The sequence below is a fragment of the Lissotriton vulgaris genome, chromosome 9 (genome assembly GCF_964263255.1).
Source record: "Lissotriton vulgaris chromosome 9, aLisVul1.2, whole genome shotgun sequence".
In the NCBI taxonomy this organism is placed as follows: Eukaryota; Metazoa; Chordata; class Amphibia; order Caudata; family Salamandridae; genus Lissotriton; species Lissotriton vulgaris.
The window spans coordinates 352,179,319-352,206,138 of record NC_141697.1 but is presented as its reverse complement, the minus strand read 5'-3'; the positions used below and the strand labels follow the sequence as shown (position 1 = coordinate 352,206,138).

The 26,820-nt window shown below is 43.8% G+C and overlaps 1 protein-coding gene across 1 annotated transcript in view; it reads left to right on the top strand.

The window, feature by feature from the left end:
- The window catches only part of ASB2 (ankyrin repeat and SOCS box containing 2), a 288,752-nt gene that overhangs the window by 118,573 nt on the left and 143,359 nt on the right, over nt 1–26,820 (top strand). The window contains exons 2-3 of the mRNA XM_086937715.1: nt 16,963–17,336; nt 23,710–23,805. Of these exons, the coding sequence (XP_086793841.1) occupies nt 16,972–17,336; nt 23,710–23,805 (461 nt within the window). The 5' untranslated portion in view covers nt 16,963–16,971. The remainder of the gene's footprint in view (nt 1–16,962; nt 17,337–23,709; nt 23,806–26,820) is intronic.

The window sequence follows — 26,820 nt, the reverse complement described above, 5'->3', positions numbered from 1 at the left end:
TGAGTGATGTCTTGTCTTGTCTCTATGTGGTAGTTGATGGAGATGAGGTCCATCTCTGCAGCTGTGTTTTGGAGACAGGCCCCTGATGCTTTTCCTTGGAGCACTAGGATTGGTGTTTTGATGGTGTTCTCACCGTGCATTATGACTGCATTGAATGGGTCGCGGCTCTGTAGACGTTCGAATGCAGCCCACGCATAGACCTTGTTGTCTGACTTGGTGAGCTTTGGGATGAGGGTGAGTTCAGTGAAGCACAAAGGCGAAACCTATTGGTTTTGCCATGCTTGTATTCTTCTGTATGGGCTAGGGAGCAATGTTCTTCAGTCTTTGCTCTTGGTTATTTGCTGGCATTGGTGCTCAGGGTATTTCTATATCTAATATGTGGTGATAAAATGACGTCAGGGATGTCCGTTGTCGGGTACCGTACCCTCGGCCCATTGATGTCATGAACATGCAGCTCTGACAATGGCTGCGGCGGTACACTTTCCTGAGATACCACCAATGACCACATACAAATTACAATAATAGGACTTCCTGGGGAGGGAGCTATGTTTTATTTCTATTTACATTCACCACTTATATTAACATAAACTCCTCCACCTCTGGTCACTTGTCAAGCCACTTCTCTACCCTTTCTTGGTTCTGTTGGGTGATGTGAAGAGAGTTTTCCCCACAAAAAAAAGTACTGGTGGGGCTCTATTTAGCTCATAGAGCACAAAAACAAAGCGCTTCGGAAGGATAATCAGCCCTTACTCGCAATGTATGCACAACATCACATAAATAAATCTCATGATCAAATGTGCTTTTAGCGGTACAAAAGGGGGTGGTGATGGATAGAGCATCTGAATCAATCAAACACTCACACCCAGTCAAAAGATCTGGGTTTAATCCATCACCGTTCTTTAGCCCACTCTGCCACCCCAGTTCAGACATGGCTATATGCAAATCAGTCTGACCCTGTGCCTCATGGGAACAGTCTAGTCCGAACTGCCATCACCACCTCCTTGCTCACTTTGCAACATGGCAACATGCCAACATTGACAAAGGCAATAGATCTTGCATAGGTGAAACCTATAGGCTTTGCCAGTTCTGTTTTTTTTGACAGCTGAAATTGGAAGTGCACTGAGCACAGTTTGAACTTTGCATTACACATTTTTAAAACAGGGTCTTAAGTTCATCCTGCAAAAGAGGAACAAACAATAAAGTTTCATTCTTATTGTTATGCTGGAAAAAACAATCTGAATAAAACAGAGAACAAAAAGGAGAAATTGACAGAGTGAGATGTGGAAGCTGCCCATAGACAGAAGACAGGCAAAGAGAATGCAATTTAAGGCATTGTAAGAATATTTAAGACTCTGAAGAGAAATTATGAGAATGAGATTGGAAGCAGTTAAGGGAGATGTTCTGAGCAAGTGCTTATTAGGGGGGTCTTAAGAGGACTATATTTTGCTTTTCCAATTGTTTTGTGCTTTCCAGTAGCATCACTTAGATTGCTTAATTTTCTTTTGTTTTGGTCTGGCTTATGACTGCATTAGCTGTTGTGCCAATCTTTTTTTATCAAAAATATTTTCATAAAAGTACTAAAATTACTTATGCATATTGTAGGAATTGGCCGCCTTAGGGTGATCTTCCCCCAAGCTTTTTTCCTTACTCCTCCATTTTTGCTTACCTAGTTTTTGTTGGCCTTAGGACTCTATGCAATTCCCCACTTCTAACCAGTACTGAAGTGCATGTGCTCACTCCCATATACATGATAAAATTAGCTTACACCCAATTGGCACATTTAAATTACTTTTACGTCCCTAGTAAAGTGGTACTACATACACCCAGGGCCTATAAATTAAATGCTACTTGTGAGCCTGCAGCACTCATGGTGCCACCCACTCGAGTAGCACTTTAAACATGTCACTGGCCTGCCACTATTTTCAGTAGGAAACAGCGTTCACTTCAGCCACACAACGCAACCCGCATGGACCCCCAACCACTGCGTACCCTACACCCTCAACAAACCGAAAGCACCCAAACCAACCCCACGCCCACCACAAAGGAACTGGAGCAAAGTCACAGACGAGCAACTCAACTCAACCCTCACCCAAGACAACCACACCCTGTCGTCCAACGCCAACGCCGCAGCCAGAGAACTTCACACCTGGATCGCCAAATGTGCCCCGCTAAGCAACACCGACAAATACCGCCCCATGTGAAGCCACCTGGTTCACCACCCATCTCCAAGAAGCCAGACGCACCTGCAGACACCTGGAAAAGAACTGGAGGAATGCCAAGACACCCGAAAACCACACCATCTACAAGGACGCCATGACGAACTACCACAACCAAATCAGAACTACCAAAAGGACTTTTTTCCACAACAAAATCCTCACAAACTCCACCAACTCCAGAGAACACTTCACCATCATGCAGGAACTCACCAACGCCCGCAGCGAAGACAGAGACATCTCCCCATCCCAAGACCTCTGCAACAATCTTGGAACCTTATTTCACCTCAAGATCAAAAACCTCTACGACTTCTTTGCCAACCACCCATCAGATGCCACAGCCGTCCCATCCCACACACACACCATCCAGCCTATCATCACCACCTGGACTCCAATCTTAGCCAAAGACACAACCTCGACCATGAAAGACATCCACTCGGGAGCGTCCACGGACCCTTCCCCCCCACATATACCACAGAGCCACCACCGCCATCTTACCCAAACTACAACACATCATCAACACCTCCTTCAAAACAGGCACCTTCTCAGATGACTGGAAACGCGCAGAAGTCAGGCCCCTGCTCAAGAAGCGCACAGCCGACCCCATCAACCTTAAGAACTACTGGCCCATCTCGCTCCTCCCCTTCGCAGCCAAAGTTGCAGAAAAAACAGTCAACAAGGAACTAACACGATTCATAAAAGAAAACTCTGTCCTCAACCCGTCCCAATCTGGATTCCGGCGCAACCACATAACCGAAACCACCCTACTCGCTGCCACAGATGACATCCGCACCCTCCTGGACCAAGGAAACTCCACTGCCCTCATCCTACTTGACCTTTCAGCAGCCTTCGACACCGTACACTCATTGCCAGACTACATGATGCCTACATGATACAAGGAACAGCCCTAGACTGGATCCGATCATTCCTCACCAGAAGAAGCATAAGAATCAGACTGCCACCCTTCCTCTGCGACCCTACGATCATCACATGCGGAGTCCCACAGGGGTCGTCACTGAGCCCAACCCTCTTCAACGTCTACATGGCCCCCTTGTAGCCATTGTCCAACAACACACCCTCAACATAGTATCCTATGCCGACGACACCCAGCTCATCCTTTCCCTCACCAAAGACCCCGCTGCCGCCAGACTCAGCTTCCAAAAAGTGATGGCGGAAGTAGCAATCTGGATGACCAACAGCTGCCTTAAGCTTAACGCCGAGAAGACGGAAGTCCTCGTCCTTGGAACACCCCCCACCCCTCGGCATGGGACAACACCTGGTGGCCAACCACCCTCGGAAGCCCACCAAACCCCTCAGACCACACCAAAAACCTCGGCATCGTACTCGACTCAACCAACAGGTCAACGCCATCACCTCGAACTGCTTCAACATCCTCCAAATCCTCCGCAAGACTTTCAAGTGGATCCCCTGGAGTCAAGCAAGACAGTCACCCATGCACTCATCACCAGCAGACTGGTCTATGGTAACTCACTCTACGCCGGCATCAACAAGTCCCTACTCTGCAAACTCCAGATGATATAGAACACCAACCGTCAGACTCATCCTCGATATCCCCGGCACAAATGCATGAGCCCACACCTACCTTGCTCCACTTGCTCCCTGTGGAGAAAAGAATCACCTTCAAAATTCTAACCCACGCGTACAAATGCCTGCACAACACTGAACCCGAATACCTCAACAACAGAATCAACTTCCCCCTACCCAAAAAAAACCTCTGATCTTCCAACCTCGCACTGGCCGGACCCCTGCGCATCCACAGAGCCAGAGCAAGTCGAAGATCATTCTCCCACATTGCGGCCAAAACATGGCATGAACTTCCGGCAGACATCAGGCACGCCCCCTCCCTGAACACCTTCAGAAAGACTCTCAAGACCTGGCTCTTCGGCTGAACGGATCTGCTGCTCCCCCCCCCTACCCCCCCCCCCCCCCCCCTCCCTTAGTGCCTTGAGACCCTCACAGGTGAGATGCAAGCTTCACAAATCCTGATTGATTGATTGGGGTGAAAATCCCCGAACCTTTTCCTACTGCAAATCTGGCATCAGGCATAAATTAAACATCCTGAGACCTGACTCTTCAGTACATCACTGGATCTGTGGAAAACTCAGAACCACTGCTACTCTGCTGCCCTGCTACTCTGCTGCCCTAATTCATGCTGCCTTGCTTCCTGAATAAAAAATACTGTACCTACATCTTGAACCCAGTACCTTCGGAGTGACACCAAGGTCCAATCGGCTGGCCTCCTGTCAATGTTTCAGGGACAGAGAAGGCTCAAACCACCTTGAACCCAGCATCTAGACTCTGTCTGCTGTGAGTCTTGTCCTCCAAGTACTGTGATCTTTGTCCCAGACCCTTGGAAGTGGTCCTGAAGGTGATCTACCACTGCCAGCTTGCTGTGGTCTCTTGGGCAGAACAGATGCAACCCATCTTCTCGCAGCTCCGTATTGGAACCGTCACTGTCCTCCCCATCCCCGATGCAGGACTTTGCATTGCAAGCCTCCATCAACGGCATCCTCGACAATGAAGCAGGACCTTGCATCACAAGCCTACAGTATGGAAGAAAGGGTAGGCCACTTCAGCCACTGGCTCTCTTCAATATGAGGCCATTTTGCTCTTGCACATGATCTCTTGCACATTCGCCAAAAAATAGTACACTTCAGGGTCAGAGCTGGTAGGTCAATCGCTACTTACAATTCCACTTTCTTTTCAGATGTGGTTATTTATTTTTGAGTGAGGTCATTATTTACTTATATTTATATTGCAAACAGATGCACATCATTTTTATGCAGTAGCATTTTTAATGTCTAATACATACATTTCCAAAAATAAAAACATATATAACGTTGCAGGCTTGCCAAGACAGGTCTATTGGCTTCGTCAATGCACGTTTTACTACCTCTTCCAGTCTTTTCTTCATTTAGTAGCTCTTGTTATATTTGCCTCTATTGGCCTTTTTTTCTTTCACCTATTTTATTTTTTTGTTTATATTAACTTCCTCTTTTTAATCTTGTAGATTCCTTTTTTTCCCTCAGACCTTCCTTTATCCGTTTTCTTTTTTAACCTAGCTACCCCATATCCTTTGGGTTTTTTGAAACTCCTCATATTTCTATTCCTTCCGCTCTTCTTTTGCTTTGCTATTTTCTGTTTTTGTGCTCTTTAGCTATCCTATTTTTCCAATTCTGTTCATAAAGTGTGTTGAAATGTTGACAATTTTGAATTTTTTTGGAAGACTTATAACCTTGAACTCACTAACTTGAGATGTTCACATTTAGAATGCATACGGTTTTAAACTTGTGACCAGTTAGAGAAGAGCTTTTAAGTGTTAATAACAGAGGAATTATTGGAACAAGGAGAGGCCCTGAGAGCAGTTAGAAGAGTGGTATTGAGAATGATTGAAAGGGATACTGGGAGCAGTCAGTACAGCAGCCTTTACAGCACTGGGGAGAGGGCCTTGAATACAGTTAGGGAAAGGGGTGTGATAGGAATTGGGGGATGGGTCTTGTGAGCAGATAGGTGAGTGGTCTTTAAAGCAGGTAGAGATGGGTTCATGAAAGCAATTAGGGGAGGGGTGGCAAGGGCATTTTCAAGAAGGATCTTGAGAGCAGTTAAGCGAGCTGTCGGTGATCTAGAGGGGTCTCGAGAAGAGTGAGGAGAGAGTAGCTCTGGGACTCTGAACAGTTTGCAGAGATGTCTCTGGAGGGCAATGTGAAGAGACAGGGGCGGCTCTAGGTTCATGGCGGCCCTGGGCAGGGAGCGTAGGTAGGGGGCCCGAAAGGGGGGGTCCGGGCAGGGTGGAGGCGGAGGCCAGTGAAGAGGGGAGGGGGTCAGGGTGTTTGGAAGTGGCCACCAAATCCCTGCAAAGGGGTCCCACGCAAATATGTATCCATCCTCAGAGGATTATTATATTAAGGATATATATTGGCATGGTGGTCCCTGGGGTTTGGTAGTCCTGTGCAGGGGCACAGCTTGCACATGCCTAAGGCCGCCCCTGGGAGAGAGCTCTTGAGATCGATCATAAGAGAGCAGTCGGAGGAGAAGAGAAGCCAGAAAAGGGATCTTGAAGGTAGTTAGGAAACAGAAGTTTTAGGAATATTCTCGCTTGCTCTGAAATAAATGGTTTGTATGAGAGCAAAGATTTCAGTCATTGGAGATTTTCTTTTCTTATAGGATAGCACACGTTGCATTGAGTCGGTATGACTTCTGCTGAAACATTTACTGTTGTGTGCAGGTCAAGCGTTAGCTTCATCCTTAGGAGTTGCCTAGAAATAGAAATGTCTAACCACACCACCGACTTTGAGCCGCAAATGAGGATCGTTCCTTTGGCAAGCTGATCACATTTATAGCTTTAATATCACTTTATTTGTGCCTATATAGCTCTTTTGCACCAAGTGTTTTACTAAACTGCAGAAGGGTAAGTCATAAGAGCGAAATTTGCTTGGTATGATTGACACTTTAAAGAAAGAAAGAAAGATAATGAAAAGCAAAATACATGTATATTAATCTTTGTAATTGAAGGTTCGTTCTCATGAAAGAAGCAATGAAAAGAGAAACATGTGCTGGAAGTACTTCAGCATGGATATCTGATATTATATTTCACTGTCGCTCCATCTCAGTAATGATTAATAATCTGAAATTCAAACAAAAAATTGTAAGTAAATATTGGATTTTACTCTCAAAGAAAAGAAACATCACAAGCCCGATGAATACATGTATACGGAAGGAACATGGATGTGGTGAGTCAATTCAGAATGACATATCTCATTGCAAACATTGAAGTCACAACTCCGGCTTTTCACCAGTTGGGTAATGGGGATGCAAGACCAGGCAGGGGGCTACATGAAATGGGGCTAGAAGTCAAGATGGTGGAGAGGAACTGGATATTTCAGACAGTAGACAGCCAAACACATGCAGATACAACAAAAATATACCAAACCTCCTTCCAGTGTATGAGGCGAGAAGATGCAGTCCACCATATGACAACAGATGGAAAAGGGATAATGTGACGAGTACTCATGGAGAACCATCACACAAAGAACCAAAATCAGAGCTTTGCAGAGAAAACTGCCTATGCTTTTATGACTTCACAGTCAATACAAAGCGTGCTGTGTTTGTAATTGATTAATTGTAGAAAGTATCTACAAAATATTAACATGCTTTTGGATTTGTTTAAAATGTGTATTTGTGTACATGACTGAAGGTACCTGCGCTCGTAAAATTAGTGCTTTTGTCATTAAGAGAACAAGAAACGGAAACTAAACTTTATGTAGGTTACATTACTTGAGTTATTTAATAATGTATGTATTGTTGTGGGGTTCAACAGGGCCCATGAACAGAAGCGCCCATTTTGACTTACATGCGTGAAATTGACATCTTTTTAGGCCGTCACCTTCTACATGCTTTGCACGCACATGGAAACATATTCAAAAAGTGTTCTTCTTGCAAGCACATTTCTTCGTGATCATTTTATCACACCACTTGTACATTCTGTTCAAGGCTAAAGAACAGTATGAAAGCTGTATCAGTTAGTTTATAGATATTTAGATCAACTACTACTTTTAGAAGCTGTTTATATATACATTTATTTATCTAGGGTTATGAACGGAAATATTTGAATATTTGTTTCTGAAGTATTCTATTCTATTTCTCCTATTTATGATCGTTGACAATGGCATTATTGATGTTTAAAGTTCTTTTTTTCATTTATCATTTTTGGCCTCCAGTTTTTTGTGTACAGAACCTAAAAAAGAGATTTAAAGGAATTTTTCAGAACATAAAAAATCATAACGCATGATAGCAGCATTTTATGCAGAGTAGTTTTCGAAAGTAAATATACACAGTTGGGCAAGTCGTGAGACATTAGTGTTAAGCGGTATTGACTTCTTCGAATGTTAGAGTTCATATGTTAGAGGAGGTCTTGTGGTTAAAATAGGTCAAGTCCTGCAAAAAAGGAAGGAGTGTGTATGTGTCTTCTGGAGCCCTTGTTTGACCAGCTATAGTCTATTAAAAAAAATGAGTTTCTTAATTTTTTGTTTGATATTTAGGAGTTAAGCCGGTGAGCGGAGGTTGGTTGGTAAAGTTGTGTGCAAGCTAGACTGTACCTGTCTTTGTACTGCTCTAGAGATTATCTCTGGGCTCTGCGTAGCTCACCCCAACTAGGGAAGTATGTTGTTCTAAAGCAAACATTCAGTGTAAGTGATGAACAAATGTTCTCTGGGCCAATCACCTCCTTACCACATGACCACAATACCCAGCACCGCTGCCACAAAGCTTTTCTTCTGCTGTATCACAGTTAGCCATCTAGTAAGGGTCCTTGCCATTGCCACTAATTCAGCTATAAGACTTTCCACATCTCTCTCCGGAGATGCATCACTCATTCTGTGTGCCTTTTGGTGACCCACACCACAACCATTAGCCTTGAATGTTCCAGCCCTTCTCCTTTAGCAGTATATCTCAGACACTTGCTTCTGCTGGTTTACATTATGAGGCTGGAACATGTTTAAGTCTTTCTCAGATGTCAGACTTTTTTCTGTCTCCTGAAGTTTCCTCTCTTGAACCCATTGAATTGAGAACTTTCATATAATACCAAGGATGTTGTCTCATAAAACAGCTTCCATTGCGAACAACTAATATGTTGAAGGCATCACACAGAGTTGAAAATAACGTCCATGCATTTGAAAGGACTGAATCCAACTCAGCAATCCTGGTCATGGGGTGCCAGACATAATGTGTAGTGATGCCACCCCAACAAATGAGTCTGATGTTTAATGGGCACCGTACCCCTGCCTCTTCGAAACCTTCTTTTCACTCTATTCTGGCCATCAGCAGAAAGACTCAACCCAGTGGCCAACCCACATAGTTGACCATCACTGCCCCCTCACCGAAATCTATAGAAATGTTCATATGTGTACCACTTGAGCTAAGAAAACGTCTTACTCTTAGCATGCATTTGTCCTTGAATGGCGGGTGTTTCTCTCCCAGTTCTGGCCAAGTCTCTCAGCTATCTTATGTGGCTAGTTCCTTACACAGCCATATAAAGAAATGTAGGCCCAGGCAATCACAACCACTGTGACCACTCTTCCCTATCATTACTCAGGTATCCTTTCTGGGAATAAAACTCAATTCAATTCAATTAAGCTTTATTCGACTTTAAGTTGCAAAATCATAAAAGCATACAATCTTTCAGTTATTTACAATGAATAAAAATATACAATTTAAAAGTAGAATTAAAAATGCCAAATTGCAATATAAAAAATGGAGATGTCCCAGATTTCATCGAGGATATCATTCAGCACAGTTCAGTCGTTAAAAAGAATTTACAATTTACAATTTCATTATACTTTTATGGGTACTCCTTGATAATCTTTCTGCGCGTATCAAAATATATGCAACCTCGTTGGGATCATCCTTCCATTAAGGTTATTGCAGCTTATAATACTTAATTGAAACATTTTAATACAAGGATAAAATAGAAGATGAAAAATAAGGGAAATAGCTTAAAGAATTGATAAGCCAGACTCATTTAACAGAGGGGAGTCTCAATAACACGCAGATATATGAATGCATAAGAACTCTTAGTCCCGCTTAATCATTCTAAGTTATTTCTATGCCGGACAATGCATTTCAAAAGGGTGGCAATTATGGTGACAAGTTTTTCTCCCTCCAAAAATTGTAGAAAGAGAAATGCGGGGAGGCATCTTCTAAACCCCGTCTGCTTTTACAATGGTAAAAGCCACTTTGTTCTAAACTCACTATAGAACTTACAAAAAAGAATAGTGTGTACTGTGGACTGGTTGGAAGTACCGTCACACAGACAGGGGGGAAGATCTTAGTTATTTTTCGTTGGAAAAGCAACTAACCGGTATAAAAAATTCAACCTAAACCGTACCAAAAGAAAGCGTTCGTAGCTAGTAGTGTTATAGGTTAGATATGGTTGGATGTCAAAAGTAGTTTGAATAACCAAAGTGTGTCTAACCGATTGTTTCATAACCTCGCTCGTAAGACGCAGTTCTTCGAGATGGTTAAGACATTTTGCCTGGAAATCCTTCATGGTTACCTCACAGACTGAGAGGGGATAATAGTAGAATTTTTCCCATCCTATGTCAGCCAAGAACTTTTTCACATATGATAACCATCTGGATCTTTGTACATTCTCCAGGGCCATGCAGTCAGAGATTATCATCTGTGAGAAGGTGGCTTTATCCGACGTCCAAATACGACGCCATAGTAAAAGTGGTTGGATTCTCACTATATCAGACATGTAGGAGAGTCCCAGCTCTGCGTGACATGAAAAAGTGGCTGTACTCTTTGGTACCTTAAAAAAATATTTTCCACCCTCTGTAGGGCATCTATAGCTACATGGCCCCAAACACCTGCCCCGTACAGTGCCACCGAAAGACATTTGGCTTTGTAGATATTTGCCAATTCCAAAGGAGGTCTTTTCCCCAGTTTCCGCGAAAAATGGACAAGTGCTGTGGTAGTTCTAATGAAAAGGAGTTTCCTGGTTTCAGTTGCCGATTTCCAAGTGAGTTTGTTATCGATCATTACTCCTATATAGGGATATTTTTGTGTGGTCGCGAGTTTTTCTTGATTTAGATATATCTTCTTCATTTTACTTTTATGTCCAGTCCCCGCCTTCATGACATATGTTTTCCCAATATTAATATTTAGGTCTAGACCTGCCATGAAGGTGGAATATCTATTCAGTGCCTTTTGAAGTTCCAGGGGGGTACGGGCTAGTATCACCGCGTCGTCCGCATAGAGCAACTCGGGAATCCGGCGGTTGTTTGCTGTGGGAAGGTCCTGGCACCCTTTAATCATTTCCTTCTCCAGGCCGTTGGTGTAAAGTGTGAAGAGGAAGGGGGCCAGTACACAACCTTGCCTGACACCCTTCTCCACTCTGAACGGCGCGGTTAGCTCTCCCCCAAGCCCAAACCTCACCCTTGCAGTCGCAACTGAATATAATTCCCTTAGGAAAGTTACCAGGTTTGACTGGACCCCCATCTCTGCCAGAACAGACCATAGTTTAGCGTGGGAGACACAGTCAAACGCGGCTGATAGATCCACGTAGACCATATAGAGGACTCCTCCTTTAATATTAGCATATTTGTCTATCAGGAGTGACAGGTTAAGGGCTTGATCAATGGTCCCCAGCCCCTCGCGGAACCCGTATTGGAGATCAGATATAATCCTGCCCTCATGCACCCAGTCCTGTAGATGTTCGAGGATTACACGGCCCGCCACTTTGCCAAGGGAGTCTAAAAGGGAGATTGGACGATAACAGGTTACCGACCCCCGGTCCCCTTTTTTAAAAATAGGGACCAATATTGATTTGGCCCATGACTCCATAAGGCCTACCGCACATGATGCATTTAGTACCCTAGTCAATAGAGGGGTCCAGAGTTCCATCTGGGCTTTAAAGAAATCTACAGGCACCCCGTCTGGGCCTGGGGCCTTCCCACTTTTGCTAGCTTTCAAGGCATAGGCAACCTGGTCTACTGTGAATATCAAGTCAATGGGATAAGGGGTGGAGGCCTGGGCATGGGGTGCCGCTTCCTCAGTATTCGCATCCCCAATCATGTTAGAAAAAATCTTGGGAGAAATGTTCAACCCATTCCTTTTCGCTAATAGCAAACCTCTATTCTTGGTGAATCTGCATCATTATTCAAAAATAGGGGACTTGACCACTAGCCAAAAGGCAGCGGTGTTTTTATTAGTGGAACTCTCATATAGTTGGTCCCAGAGTTGCTGTTTTAACTCGGTTTTTCTAGTCTTTATTGTGGAGTTGTATAATTTTCTTAGGGTAGTGATCTCATGAGGGACCCTAACTGTCCTCCGTAATGCCTGTTTTAACTTCGAATAGGCTACCGTGCAACTGTGGTCAAACCAACCCTTCCTCTTCTTTGATGATCGATTAGCTTTTACCCACAATGCTTTATTTATGGCTTTTACCACCTCTCCGAAGTTAGCGATAACCTCAGTGTCTGGTGTATCCATGTCCAGACATTTCTGGATGGGGAGGAGGGTACTTGCTAGCAATGTTTTAGTTATTTCTAGGGGGTCAATCTTACCCACTTTAGCGAGTATCCATTAAGCCTGGCAAACGTCAGGTTATTTTGTGTTAAAGTACTACAGATATTATTTTAGAATTTTGTGTCGTCGGCAGGCTAACACTAAGGGGGTAATGGTCACTCAGCGCAGTTGTATGTATAGTGAGTAATGAATCTATATTCCTCACTCCGTTGGAGACAATAATATGGTCAATAGAACTTTGAAGACCCCGCCTGTGGAAAGTGCTAGCAATCACTGTGTCTGTAGTAGTGGGCTTGTCCGCTACTGCCAGATCCAGTTCAAACATAATTTCATTTAATCGGCTCCCTAGAGTCGTATGTCTAAAATGTAGAATGGGATTATTACTCTAATCATGGATTCCACAAATACTTCTATTACTATCCTGGCATGGGCCCAAGTTAAAGTCTCCACCCCAGATAGTTATAACCTTTGTTGGTGGCCTCCTTGTTTTCGATAGTAGTAATGCACCAATAATAGATACTAGGTTCGCTGATTCGCCCTCCAGGAGGTTGATATAAATATTTACCAAAAGGAGGGTCTCCGTTTTATTTACACCAATATCAAGAATCTGAAAATTGGGTTCCAGTTTAATAGATTTTATTTCAACTGTTTGTAATAGATTTGATATATAGATCGTCAAACCTCCCTTTGCTCTCCCAGAGGGACTTCTTTGGGCTGATGAAAAATAGGTTTTGTATCCTTCCATATGTATCTCTTCTACCGCCCAAGTTTCCTGAAAACATAATAATTTAAACCTATATGTAAAATCAAGCCAAACATCATTTGTTATTTTAGAGCACTGGCCTGCAATGTTCCAGAATAAGACATCCAATTGAGAATTGTTTCCCTCGGTGCTGCACCCCTCAGTATCTGATGGTAATGTTAGAACCAGTTCTGGGTTAGATACGGTTTATAACCCCGAGAGAGGGGGTAACAAATGCTGTCCTGAGTCCCCCTCCAGTAAATTGATATCTTGTTCTTGCTCATATGTGGGCTTTAAATGACCAGTACTTGTTTTGAAGGGTGTATTGGGGTCATTTCTAATGTTTTCTATGTCCCCCTCTGATAGGTGTATGTCGTGTTCTGGTACATGTGCGGATTTAGGGTGACCTATACTCTGTTCAAAAGAAACTTTGGGGTCATTAGTAGTATGTGTTTCTCTAGGGGTGGCGTATATAGTTCAATTTGCATCCTTTGGGGGAGCGGGTCAATCCACTCCCTCCAAACCCGAGAGGGGAAAAAAAGCGGTTATAAGTGGGAATGTTGAAACTGTGCCCATACATGTTAAATACAGACGGAACCCTAGGAATCAGAGAGTTATTTAACAAAGTCCTAGGATAAAAGTATGTTAGATCATATGGTGTGATGCCACTACTTCCTTTAGTTTGAAACCAGTCGGTGATATGTGAGACTGCCCTATGGTCTCTAAAATTGATGATAATTAGATCTCCATGAATATTTTTCGGTCTATGTCCCACCCAGTCCACCCGTCGTACGTTTAAGATTTCACCATTAATGTTTGGAGGAAGTGGTCTATTTTGTCGTAGCCAAAATACGACTTTATTTTTTAGTTGATAATAGCCTTCTTTTGCTTCATTCTCTAAGACTGGAACCCCTGCGAGTATCACAATGAAAGGCACTGATTCTGGTGGTAAATCTATTTGTACCTTTTTTGCCTTATCCAACCTTCCAGGAGGAGGGGTTTTAAGTGTGTTACTCTGGGGAGGCTTTAGAACGCGGAGTTGTTCACCAGCCTCTGTCTCTTTGGTCTTTGTCCCCGTTGTTTCTTTCTGCCTCTGAGCTATGGTATTAGGAAGGACAGGATCTCTGTTGATGTCTTTCTTAGGAGGGAGAGGTACTATGTATGTGTTTGGTTTAGTGGAATTTACACTAGACAAATGTAAAGCACTATACGTTGAAAGTTTCTTTATTAAGCTAGTGTTATTTGCAGTCGCCTTTTATAGTGTCCCCAGTTGTTACGCTACTCTCTTCATTCTCTCAATTAACTGCAGTAATAATGATCTTAGTAGTTGCTCTATACTTCCCAGTAGGTCCTTGGTTGATATATCTATCACCGAGTTTTGTTCGATTTGCACAGGCCTGGGTGTTACATATGGATCTTTTGAGGGCCCCATCGAGATTTTTGTTGTTTTACCACAGTTACTGAGATGACTCCCCTCCCCCTTCTTCCTTTTTTTCGGTGAAGGGCCTTGGACTGATCTTTTGTTTTTGGGCTTCTGGGTCTCAACTTGTGGGGTCTTTGCCTTCTGCGTGGAATCACCTGATAGGACTACCACGGGTGAGGTTAAGTTGGAAGGGGAACTGAAAAATCCGTACTTTGTTCACTGTGTTTACTAGTTGATGGCAACCTATCTTGCAAAAGTAAGGGAATACTACTGTCACTTGTTGAAATATGGGCTGAACTATCTACTTGTCTGATGGGATCTGGTGTAGTTGCCTGCTGGATTCAGCCCAAAGACGAGCGCTTTTTACTTAAAAGTTCCGCCGACAAACGTCTTTCTGCTAAGACTATCTCCCTTTCTAAAACTGAGGTGGCTCTGGTAATAAAATTATCCAGAGTCCCTCTAACTGACCCTCCCACTAGAGAGGGTCTACCTTTAGAAAGGCGGGAGGTCATGATATTATCTAATCAGTTGGAACAGATGAACACGCTGTAGACTAAAGGGGAGAACTAGCAGGCAGCGCTTACTCTAAGTGCAAGAAAAGAGGTCTAAGGAAATGACACCAATTTTTTGAAATATTGCCTTACTGTAGAGTCCAATACAAAGGTCCTGTACAGTCCGATAACGAGACTGGGCCCAGCCCAGCCTCGGCCAGCCCCGGACGGCCACACACGGCCCGCCCTTTGCCCGGGCTTAGCCCCGGTGCGACCCGCGCGCGATCTCGCGTCACGGAGGTGTCAGGTGAATAAATGCACCTCCGGGCGGAAGTTGTGTGCTGGTTCTGCTGTGAATTCTGGGGGCTGTAGTCCCCCACCTCCACTCGGCGGCCGCGGGATGGAATCAGCGGTGGCGGGAGAGGAGAGCTGCTAACCCGGTTTCAAATGCCCAGTCCGGTTGGATAGCAAGAGGGAGAACTAGATTGGAGGTGGTGCTCACAATGCTGCTCACAGGGAAATAGGAAAAGTCGACACATGAGTCCACATCTTTTGTTGTTTTGATCAAGTCGTCACAGCGCTACCTTTGTATTCATTGATCAAGATCGGCTGTGATTTAACTATAAAGAGTGGGCCACAACGTAAGTGGATTTTAGGAGCAACTAATCTATGTCTTGTCCACCTGTTTTTTGTTGAATAATTTGCACAGATTTTAATGAAATTGTACCCTATGAAATGATATTTTGATATAAAGAGATATTCTACAAATTCTACTTCCCGTGTAGCTTGTCCTATTATGAGTTATTACCACTTACTTAATTTGTCATTGTCATTATGAGTTATTACCTCTTTTGGAATTTATGAGTTCTTAATTAGACGCTCACAGGGAAAGTCGCCCGCTCTGCCGAGGGTGTCAGGTGATTAAATGCGCCTCCGGGCGAAAGTTGTGTGCTGGTTCCGCTGTAAATTCTGGGTGCTGTAGTCCCCCACCGCCACTCGGCGGCCGCGGGATGGAATCAGCGGCGGCGGGAGGGGGGAGCTGCTAACCCGGTTTCAAATGCCCAGTCCGGTTGGATAGCAAGAGGGAGAACTAGCGTGAAAGTTGTGCTCACAATGCTGCTCACAGGGATCAAAAGCCTGTGTGAATGTTTTCTTTCATTCATTTAGATATGTCCTCTCTCCTACCATCTAAGTCAAGACAAGTTTTCTTAAGAACTTAAAAGATGTAACAGACATATTATGCATTAAATATCAGAGCTTTCTCCCCCACCTTTTACTACAGTCATGCATGAAATTGTTATTTTCCATTACACACTCACAACCTGCCAAAACATTAGTCAAACAAATAATAATTGTCTTGGATATGCTATTTTACTTAAACAGAACTTCGTGTACGGCGTAAGAATGGCTCTAATACTCAGAGTAGGTTGCTACCTCAAGTTAATATTAGAGTCAGTAGTGATCTTCATTAGCCTGTGTCATTGCCAGTGGTCTACTCTCTCAGTTGACCTATTGAGTGAATGGAGTGGCCTACCCCGGGCCTTTCCAGTTCATCTCCATATTATATAAGACATTTTCTGGCTAAAGATAATTATACATAAATGTTAATAGAGACCACGGCTTATTGTTTTAACCTCCACGCGGCTAATCAAAAGGAAATTGGTGTATGGATAATTGAAGGGATTTTAGGTGCAGAATCTCCATTTAAAAATACTTGAGTGTAACTCCCTATTTTTCCTAACCATACTTTCTAAGCTGTTGAAAGTCAAAGGTACAAGGGTAGATATTTATTGGATTCTCCTACATGATTAACTGCATAATTTAAGCACTCCATATTGTAAATAGATTTAACTTAGGCTTAATAGCTAGGATGAATATGTGAATGGTGTGGTGAAATTTATGGAGTGCAGAAGAGAAAAGTAATGCAAGCACTTCAAAAAACTTGGGATAAATTAAATGTTGATGGACAAATCTTAGGAATGTATGACTAGCCGAGACATACATCAACCAGAACTTATTTTGTTGCATTGTTTTTTTTTGCACTAGGATTCCAAGATGGCCACACAGGTTTCAAGCCAGGGGCTGGAATCGCGAACGTTCACTTCTGAAGAATTCAGCTTGTATAGTGGCTTGACCGAGGATGAACTGATCCAAATGGCCATAGAGCAGAGTCTGATGGACAATTCTTCAAACCAGATACAAGCACAAGCCCAAGCTCAAACTCAAGCCCATGCACAAGCCCAATTCAGAGCTCAGACTCAAGCCGAGGACCAGTCATTTAGCCATGCCTCAGCTCAGACCACCGGCGTGCAGAAAACACCAAGCGTGCCACCAGGTCCATCTGCAGTCAGGCTACAGAACAGGACCTTTGCCGCACCGTGGACTCAAAATCAATCAAGACAGCTTAACTATCGGAACAGGTGAGTACTCCAACAACCTTGGGTTTATCCTGACTATATTTTGAGTATGACGCAGTATCTTTCATGTCTGGAATTAAACAACAATTGACTTTCCAGAGCCCCCCAGATATTTAGCCAACTCAATATGACTTGCAATGAGAACAAAAACAATATTTTGTGACTAGGACCCCCAGCATTTAAGCCAACAAATACAGTGCCATGCTACACCTTGCAATTGGAATTGCTGTTTTGGTGGTCAGGTGTGCTTAGGCAAAAGAAAGGGAAGAGAAGAGGCAATGAAGAGGAAGACATGTGAAGGTAGGGAAGTAGTTGAAGGCAACTAGTTGCATGGCTATGTTTTAGAACTGGAAGAGGTTTGGAAGGAGGTGAACTCTGATGGAGGTTTTGCATGAGATAGTAAGATGGGCACAGGAAATGTTAGAGAATTATTGGAATGGTATGTGTGGGAGGGAGCCGTTTAGTGTGTGACCTGTGGGAAGACATAGTGGACCACAAGAAGGAGTTGTGTAGTAGTAGTTGAATGTAAAGTCAATGGAGGGAAATATGAATTAGAAGAAAGCATTGGAAAGGAGAAACAGTAGTGAAAGCATAAGGCAATATAGAAAGGAGCATGAAGCACAGATCAGAGATTCTGGTGGAAAACAAGTGCAGAAGGATTTATTGAAGGGAAAATAATGCAGCAGGATCTATAAAGGGATAAACATGGAGCAGGGAGTATAGGGATGTGACGAATATAAATGATGTGACTAAAAAGAGGTGTTGAGGAGAGGGTGTGAGGGTACGGTACCAGAATATTGTGGCCTAAATATCATCTGACAGTCACATAGTGGCCTGAATTTCTTCTACAAAAATATAGTGTAATTGGAGTTAATTATAGAAAATCTACATTCAATGAATTTAAATTTGTGTAAAAGGTATGTGCGTACGATATTTATGTCACACAATATTTTTGTCATTGATATTCTGACACACAGCGCTTGTGAGGGGAGGAAGTCTGGGATATGAGATGTAAACATGTTTGGAGTAGGAAATATTGAAGGTAAAATTATATGACGTGTTGCGAGGCAGCATCTGAATCTTTGAATAAAAAAAATGTAGTATTAGCTGGTACCATGAGAGAAGGGAGTACGACGGTAGGAAGCATTAAACACTGATAATTGAGAAAAAAGAAAGAAAGTCAGTAGGTGAGAGCAGGTGGGGTGGGGGAGGTTTAAACCGTTTTGAGGGAAATGTATATTTGGTGACACAAAGAGGAAGATGAGGCATGTGTCAAGAGTAACAAAGTGGAGAACGGGTGTTAGAACCATGTGCGCCGGCAGGCAGTATGGAGGGAGAAGAGTTCGAGAGAACAAATAAAAGGGCGAGTTGTGAAGCAAGCCCTAGGGACTCCCCCTTTCTGAAATGCCTGTTAGGGCAGCTCGCTGTTGACAAGTGACCCCAAACTAAGACGTCGTGTCTAATTTAGAGAAAAAATGCCACATATATCCGTAACCCTTGCCATGAAATGTATTTTTTTTTATTCCGCTGTAGACATGGAGCAAATAAGCATTAGCTAATGTCATAAAAAATGACTGAAACAGGCGAACTAATGTTATTACTGAGCGACATGGAAGTGAAGGCTATGATGTAATGAAAAGTGTCGCCACGCGCAACTTATTTTAAAGGCTTTACTTCTGCTCTAGAAATAAACCCTCTGTAATCTCAACCCTGCCCGTGCGCGGGAGATAAGAGAGGGGCTTGCCGGCCACTTCACTTCAGCAGGTCGCCAGTCAGGAATGTTAAGTGAATTGGTGCACAAAGAAAATGTAATGTGAGAGCGGCCCTCTTTACGAACAGCGTATGCAGGAGTCAGTAACCTCACAAACTAGTGTTCAATTTGTAAACAAAGTAAGTGCATGGGCCAGGCGATGTTCTCTGGGGCCCATGCGCTGGTACAGCTTAGGTCCGGTGTTGCCCAGTACCAAGGCCGTGTTGTCTTATTCCACCCCAGGCCTCTTTATTCCACCACCCTACATTTCCTGCCTGTTTCTCTGTCTCTTGTAGGTTCCTTTTCATCCCTGTTTTCTCCCTTTGCTACTGTTTTCCTGTCTTTCCTTTCATCTTTTCTCCCTTTTGTTTTCCCAAATCTTTTGGAGAAAAAAAAACGCCTAGTCCATACATGCGTGCCAGTGCCGACAGATGGCACACATTCAGCATAAGGTATACTTTCTTGCAATGCAAAGCTTGCCCTCCACAGATGCACAAGGTAGTTATTAGTCTTTAATTTCGAAAAAAAAGTTCCAGGGCCCAAGATATTGCTTAAGATGCAACTGCAGCTTGCACTACCCCCCCCCCCCCCCCCCACTCCCCCCAGCTTGGGCTGCAAAACGCAAGTACCGATGGCCTGGACACACTGCTAATATATTTTTTTTGTGTATATTGCTAACCTGATGTACTATGCTGTGCTGTGCCACCATCTGGTGGACAGTTATAAGAAAAGTGCCGGTGTAAAGAATTAAGTGCAGGTACTGAGTACCGCAAACACCAGCACAAATTAGGCACTAATTCTCAAGCCTATATTTTCCTGCTAAACCCCATGTCCTCACAGCTGCCAACAAATGAAATCCATCTGTAACCTTTCAATGCAAAAGCACAGGAACCCCATGATGAACTTTTGAAATTGGTTAATAACCTAATGTACAGAATTGCTAAAATTAGTTTCTTTCATGATGTTAAATAGCATAAATTTTTTTGAGAATGGATTGTTTCCATATATACTTGTACTATGCGTTTTCTAGAACAATAATAATTATTTACCCGAAAAAAGTGCTCAGTTTGACAAGGTGCTTCGAGTCCATATAGTTAATGAGCACCTTCTTGCCCGTTACATAAAGACAGCTCCAAAATGTTTTTTTTTAAAAGGCCTGAGTACCGCATTACATTAATGAACAGGCTGCATTCTAGTTATTTTCGCTTTATAATTAGTGGTTTCGAAAGCCTTGTGTTGTTAGGAGGAGCAATTCAAGCACCTGACAACATGGCAGTCTGCACATTAAATTTAAGCTAATGTGTTCTTTCTCTGCTCATTCTGCAAGCTTTTCAGTTATCATTCACTGACAAAGTATTCTGGACTTCCTCTACTAGCACTGGGCATTATTTTGTGTTCGCTTATCCTGTCACGCACAGAGATCTATTCTACCCTAAGGTTCTCATGCAGAGCCAAACATGTCACCCTTTCTGACCCATAATGCCTTTATATGAATTGCTCCTCGGTTGGCGACCAGTTCCCCTAGACATCCCTTGTTTCACCTCGATTACCACAGTTCATTCAGGAGTGGAGACAGCATTCAGACATCATTGCTTCATCACTTCCTGTTTCTAGAGGAAGTAGGGAGGATCAGTGGGCGCATGTTTAGGATTGCACAACTAGACAACTTGTGTAAGCACAACTTCTGCAACGCTGCTCAGCTTGCACCCACATGCTCTATCTTTGAATAAGTTTTACTGACCTGCTAAGCAAAGCAGAGATGTGCATTTATGAGTATCTAGAACCATAAACAGCACCAGTATTCTATCCATATTAATATTGATTGGAATTTACACTTCAGCAGAGTAAGCTAAAATGTTGTATTGCACAGTATGCAAGAGGAGGAGAGCAGTACCACTGAGACCTTCACTTTAATAAAATTGTGTGCACCTGTGGGTGGGTGCACGGATCGCGCTAGCTAATACTGACATTCTCCCACCAGGAGACCTGCTGTGAAATCCAGTGAGATTTTACATTCTCCCTTGACCTTGATTGTTGTCTAAAGATTGTTGGAGTGGGTGTCTCTTTAAACAATGTTTATGTTTTTCCAGAGTACCCATATTTTACTCCCGATTATGTGCAACTGGGCCCTTTTAGGAGTTTGGTGTATGTCCTGGCGCCCTTCATCGGTTGTACAGTCTTCTATGCACTCTTGCATTTCTAGTAGTCAGACACAAATGAAGACAGAAAAGGCTTTTCAATTTCACCTAGAAAGAGGTATTGACTAAAATAGGCAATTTTCCTCTTATTATGGAGAGTTTGTCAGTATGCCCATTGACTTACTAAATTGTAAATTGATACTTGTATAGCGCACTACTTACTCACCCATAAGGGTCTCAAGGCACTTGTACGAATACCACTGTGGAACCCATCCTGGCTTTCCCTGTGAGGCACCCACTCCTGGGTACCCCCAAGGTGGAGGCCAAGCATCCTTAGCGTTGTGAAGATTAAGCAAGCTATTGTCCAGAGTTGCAGAGTGGGGCTCCATGATTGGAATAGGCACCGAGGCGAGAATTATCAGGTCTGTGGAATTTTTGAGCCCAAGACCTGCCGAGGCAGGGAATTGAACCCTGGTCCCGGGCCAGACCTCTGCATCAGGGTCTGTTGCTCTAACCATTGAGCCACACTTCTCCACTCAGTTTGTGAGACACTGAGTAAACACATGCAAGATTCAGTGTGAAAACACTGATGCCTGCATGCTGTTCCTTGAAAGCCTGTCATCTAGAGTATATGCCCAATTGGAAACTCTAAAGAGGAGCAGATTCTAGGCGGATGATTACACCTCTCAGAAGACGGGCCTAAGTCTGCTCTTTTACCTACACACATTACATACAAAATGGGTGCTGTTGGAGATGAGGCCCTCCCTATTTCCTCATAAAAAAGGCAATTTTTGAAAAATGTCTTATAATTTGGCCCAACTTGATGGTCGCGCTCTGAGACTGCTGCCTTTCCTTGACTAATGTTTGAGCCAATCCTGATGACATGTGGGAGTGGAGCAAAGAGGTCAGGCTGAGATGAAATGACAGAATAGTGCTAGGTTGGACCCTGGGGTGTTAAAGCTGGAAGGGTGGGCAGTCGGGGAGATTTAATGATAAATGTTGCCCTTGCCCTTGTGCTTTGAAGGTGAGCCCAAGCTCTGCTCCAGTGCACGTCTTAAAGAAAATGCTGGAAGGTGCCTGGTATGGGTCAGAGATTCTGTTGGCAACACCTAAACCCTTATATGTCAAGGCATTCCAATCTAGACATAGGAGGGGTAAAAAACTCTTTGACACATCAGCCCTTTAATGTGCTCCAGAGCAAATCTTTTTCAGTTAGGCCATCTGGTATTATAAATGCATGTATTGTGAAGAGTTCTACTCCGCAACCTGTGGTATGATATGGTGTGCGACCCCTGGCATGTTGGCAACACAGGTATAAGCAAAACAAATGTTTCCAACGAGAGCATTGAATACTGAGGAGCTGGTCGAGGTTTATGGAGCTGGTTTCAAGCGGCGGCACAACCTCTCCTCCTCAAACAAAAAATGTGGAGATGGGGATGACTTTATTTACCTACTAGTTCATGTGTTTGCTCACTGCCTTGCAGAAGATATATTAGATCTTTCCCATTCCTAAGTAACTATCTCAAGACAGGACCTATACCTGGACTTGAGAGCCAGTTAACAAAAATACGGTGCAGCTTTAAAGGTACCTTTTCTGTAAAGAGTAAAGGCTGTTTTTGTACCTTTATACTGTACCTCTCCCCAGATGCACTTCCCGCCTCCCCAGCCATCCCTCCTCCCCCTCCATAATGTTAATTGCGTCCCCCGTAATATATATGCCACCTATTGATAAGAGGTGGATATAGGGTCATAAAAGATATACATCGCTAACTAGAAGCTTTTTCACGGAAACGCAAATCAGTCTCGGTATTCAAAGGCATATCACAATGCATGGCCCTCGGTCTTGCACGCGCGCCATCTCCTGGTCCTCAATTTTACACGAACAGGTCATTTATTCCCATTCATTAACACAGCAGCCAGCCTCGCGCACACAGATTACACCACCCCGGTTTCGCATATTCCGTTTATTTCCGGGCACGAGCAGGCCCACGTAGATAATACCCCTGAGTCCCACATTACTTAATATTCATGTCGTGATGAAGGTGCCATTACAACATCGCTACATCGGCTCAGATGTCATATCCTTGATTGCACTGGAAGGGGCTGGGATGCGGCAGCTTGTGTCCCCGGGCCATGTGCATCTATCTGACTGTGTCTGTTCCTTTTTTTTTTTTAGCTCATTGTTGTCTTATATGGTCATTCAAATCCCCTGACATTTCCTCTAAGGGCCAGAAATAATCAAGAGCTGCGGGCAGCTGAGTGCGGAGAGCCGGGCCGCCATCTGCTTCCAGTCCGGGTGGGAGGGCTGTGTGTGTGTGTAGGCCGCGGCTCTGCTGCTCCAGTGTGGCTGGGGCGCAGCATCTCTGGGGCCGCAGCATCTCTGGGGCGCAGCATCTCCGGGGCCGGCTCCAGGTGCCGCGCGTACCATGACCTGCTTCTCTTACGCGGAGTATTTCTCTTTGTTTCAATCCTGTCTCCGCGTCTCTAGGGCTGCACCCGGGACACGTCCAGCTCCCACCGCCAATCCAACGTCATCCCGAGGGAACCGATATGATGGAAGCCCATTCCCACCTCCCGAGCCCGTGTAAGTACCAAGCATATATGATATACTACGCGCAGCGCAGCATGAGTGGCCCAGTCTGCCTCCCCTTCCTGTCTGCTTTGCTTCCATCCTCTAGTCCTCTCTCCTCTTTCGTTCTTTTCCATTGCATCCACGCTGTATCACCTTATGTCCTTCTTTCCATCAGATATTTATCCTTTTTTCCCATCAGATATTCCTTCCTTTCCGAAGCTTCATTCTTCTCTTCTTATCCGTCTTCACTCTTTTCTCCTTCCTTATCCCCTTCCTACCTCTTCATTACTTCCATCACATTCCCCCTCTTCCTCTCATGCTCCCTTTCTTTCTCGTTCACTATTTCCTTTTCTCCTCTCAGAGTTCTTTTTTCTTCCTTAACTCTGCCTTGCCTCTCCATTCCTCCTTTCTTTCCTTTCTCTCTTCCTTTTAATCTATTTCACTATCTATTCCACCCTACACCCTCCCACAAACCCACCCTATTCTCCTACTTTCCTTTTCTCTTCCATCCTTCCTCAAAATACCCTTCCTTCAGACCCCCCACCCTTCCTTCCTTTTCCCCTTCCTTCCTTCCTTCCTTCCTTCCTTCCTTCCTTCCTTCCTTCCTTCCTTCCTTCCTTCCTTCCTTCCTTCCTTCCTTCCTTCCTTCCTTCCTTCCTTCCTCCCTCCCTTCCTTCCTTCCTTCCTTCCTTCCTTCCTTCCTTCCTTCCTTCCTTCCTTCCTTCCCTCCTTCCTTCCTTCTCACCCTTCCTCCGTTTCTCTCACCTTCTCTTTCACCCTTCCTCGATTCTTCCTTCCATCAAACCCTTCCTTCCTTCCGATTTAGTTCCATTGTTCCTTCCGCCTATCTTCCCCTCTGCCTCCCTATCTTTATTTATTCCCTCCTTTCCTCCTTCTTCCTCTTTTTAATCCCTCTCTTCACTCCTTGATCCTATGCCAGGCCCTCTTTCCCCCCACACTACTTCACCCCCGTTTTTCTCCTTCACTTACTCCGGTCACCCATACCTTGCCCCACCGCCTTTCACTGAGTTCTTTCTTTCTTTTATTCTTCCCTTATCTGCCCCTCCAGCCTTCTGTTCTCTCCTGCCCTTGTTTCCTCTTTCTCTCCTTCTCTCCATCCCTCCCTTCCTCCCTACCTTCCTCTCACATCCCCCGTCTGTCCGTCCTTCCTTCCTTCTCTTACTATCTTCCCCCTTTCCTTCCTTCCTTTCCTTATCTCTCTATCACATTGCTCCTTCCTACCTGACTAACCTAATCTCTTCCTTTCTCTCTCCCTCGAGTCTCCCCTCCATCCTTCTATTCTCCCCTCACTCCCTTCCTTACTTCCCCTTTCCTTCCCTCTCTCGCTTCATCCATCCACCCACCCACCCATCCATCCATCCATCCATCCATTCATACATCCATCCATCCATCCATCATCATCATATCCTTCCTCACATTCTCCCTTCTTTCCTGCCTCCCTGGCTTCGTTTCTTCTTTCCTTCAAGTCATCTTTCTTTTGCATTTTTTTTTCATTATATCGCACTACACTTCCTCGTATCTTTCATTGTATTTTCATTCCTCATAATACTATCCTGTCCTTTAATCTCTGTCTTTTTTCCTCTCCCTTCCGTACTAAAAACGTTCCTTGTTGGTTGTCCGTGTTTCCTTCTTTCCTTATGTTTTGTTATGTTTTTTTTTTTAAAATAAACGTACCGTTTCTAGTGTCGTCTCCCTTTAAATCTTCATTAGCCATGACAATTGTCCTATTATTTCTCCCTTCTTCAAATCCTTTCTTTCCTAACTGCTTTTTGAATGCTCAAATGTATTTGTTTCCTATGTCTACATACCACTCCCTTCTTGTTTACTCTTGAAATGACCTCGAGTGCAACATCTGCTTCGAGCACTCACTGCGAGAGCTCAGATTGTACTTGAAGAGAAGTGTGACAGATCCCCCGCGGAGGAAGAATGAGATGTGCATTTAGGGCTGGTTAAGAGTGGGCTGGTTATCTCTGGGGCAGAGCACTTCCTGGTTATAACTGGTAAAAAAGTCATCGTGCGACAGACCTAGACCATCTGTTGCCCTAGGTGAAACGCCCAAGTTTGCCCTATGAATCATCAACTCTCAAGCACGTGCACACTCACTCAGGCACACACACGTAACACACCAGTGAATCCAATACCGTTTCAATTACTGTAAATTAACTATATTTTTTTTCACATTTAGTGAATGATTGATCTTAAAACTCAAAATGCTAAAACATTCCAATGGTGTTTTCGAGACACATATATACGTCTAAATAGCATCCTTCAGTGACGAACTTTTATACGTTTTTGAGGAACAGACACACTGGCAATCAAGCTCTTGAAAAAGCACTTTAATTGGATGACACGACTTTGCCTCTCCATATCGCACACTAACCCAGCCGTACAGGGGCGCTTCATTCTCAATGCATATGCTAAAAAAGTACGTCCCTACATATGCCCTACGTATAGCACAGATTCTCCGTCTGTTATCTGCTTCACGGTTATGCCACACATTCGCGAGGAATGATATGCTAATTTCGATGCCAAAACTCTGCCAGCTGTTGCACAACACTTTTTCCGATCTAAGAGAGAAGGAAAGTCTGCGCTTAAAATCCGATCCTGGTGCACAAATGCAAGAATTGTGTAGTTTTTGAGATGTCAAGTAAGAGTGTGGGAATTATACCTTGCATGCAGGTTATTTCAGCAATTGGAAGTGACACATAGGGAGAGGGGAGTGAGATGAGTGGGCTGTGCACTTGAACATCCAAAGAGGCCTAATTTTGTAGGTTATCTGAAATATTAATATTACTGACTAAATCAATCAAATCAAATCGAGCTTTATTCGGTTGTAAACAAAACAGCCATAAAAGCACGAATATTACTGACTGAATGCAGGGGTTAATTTCCACACTCTTATTAGGAGAATGAGGCCATCTTCATTGACTTCCCTGCACTTCCAAACTCACTCTTAGATGAAACAGACATAAGTGGTAAAGTTAGTGTAGGTCAGTTCCTTAACAC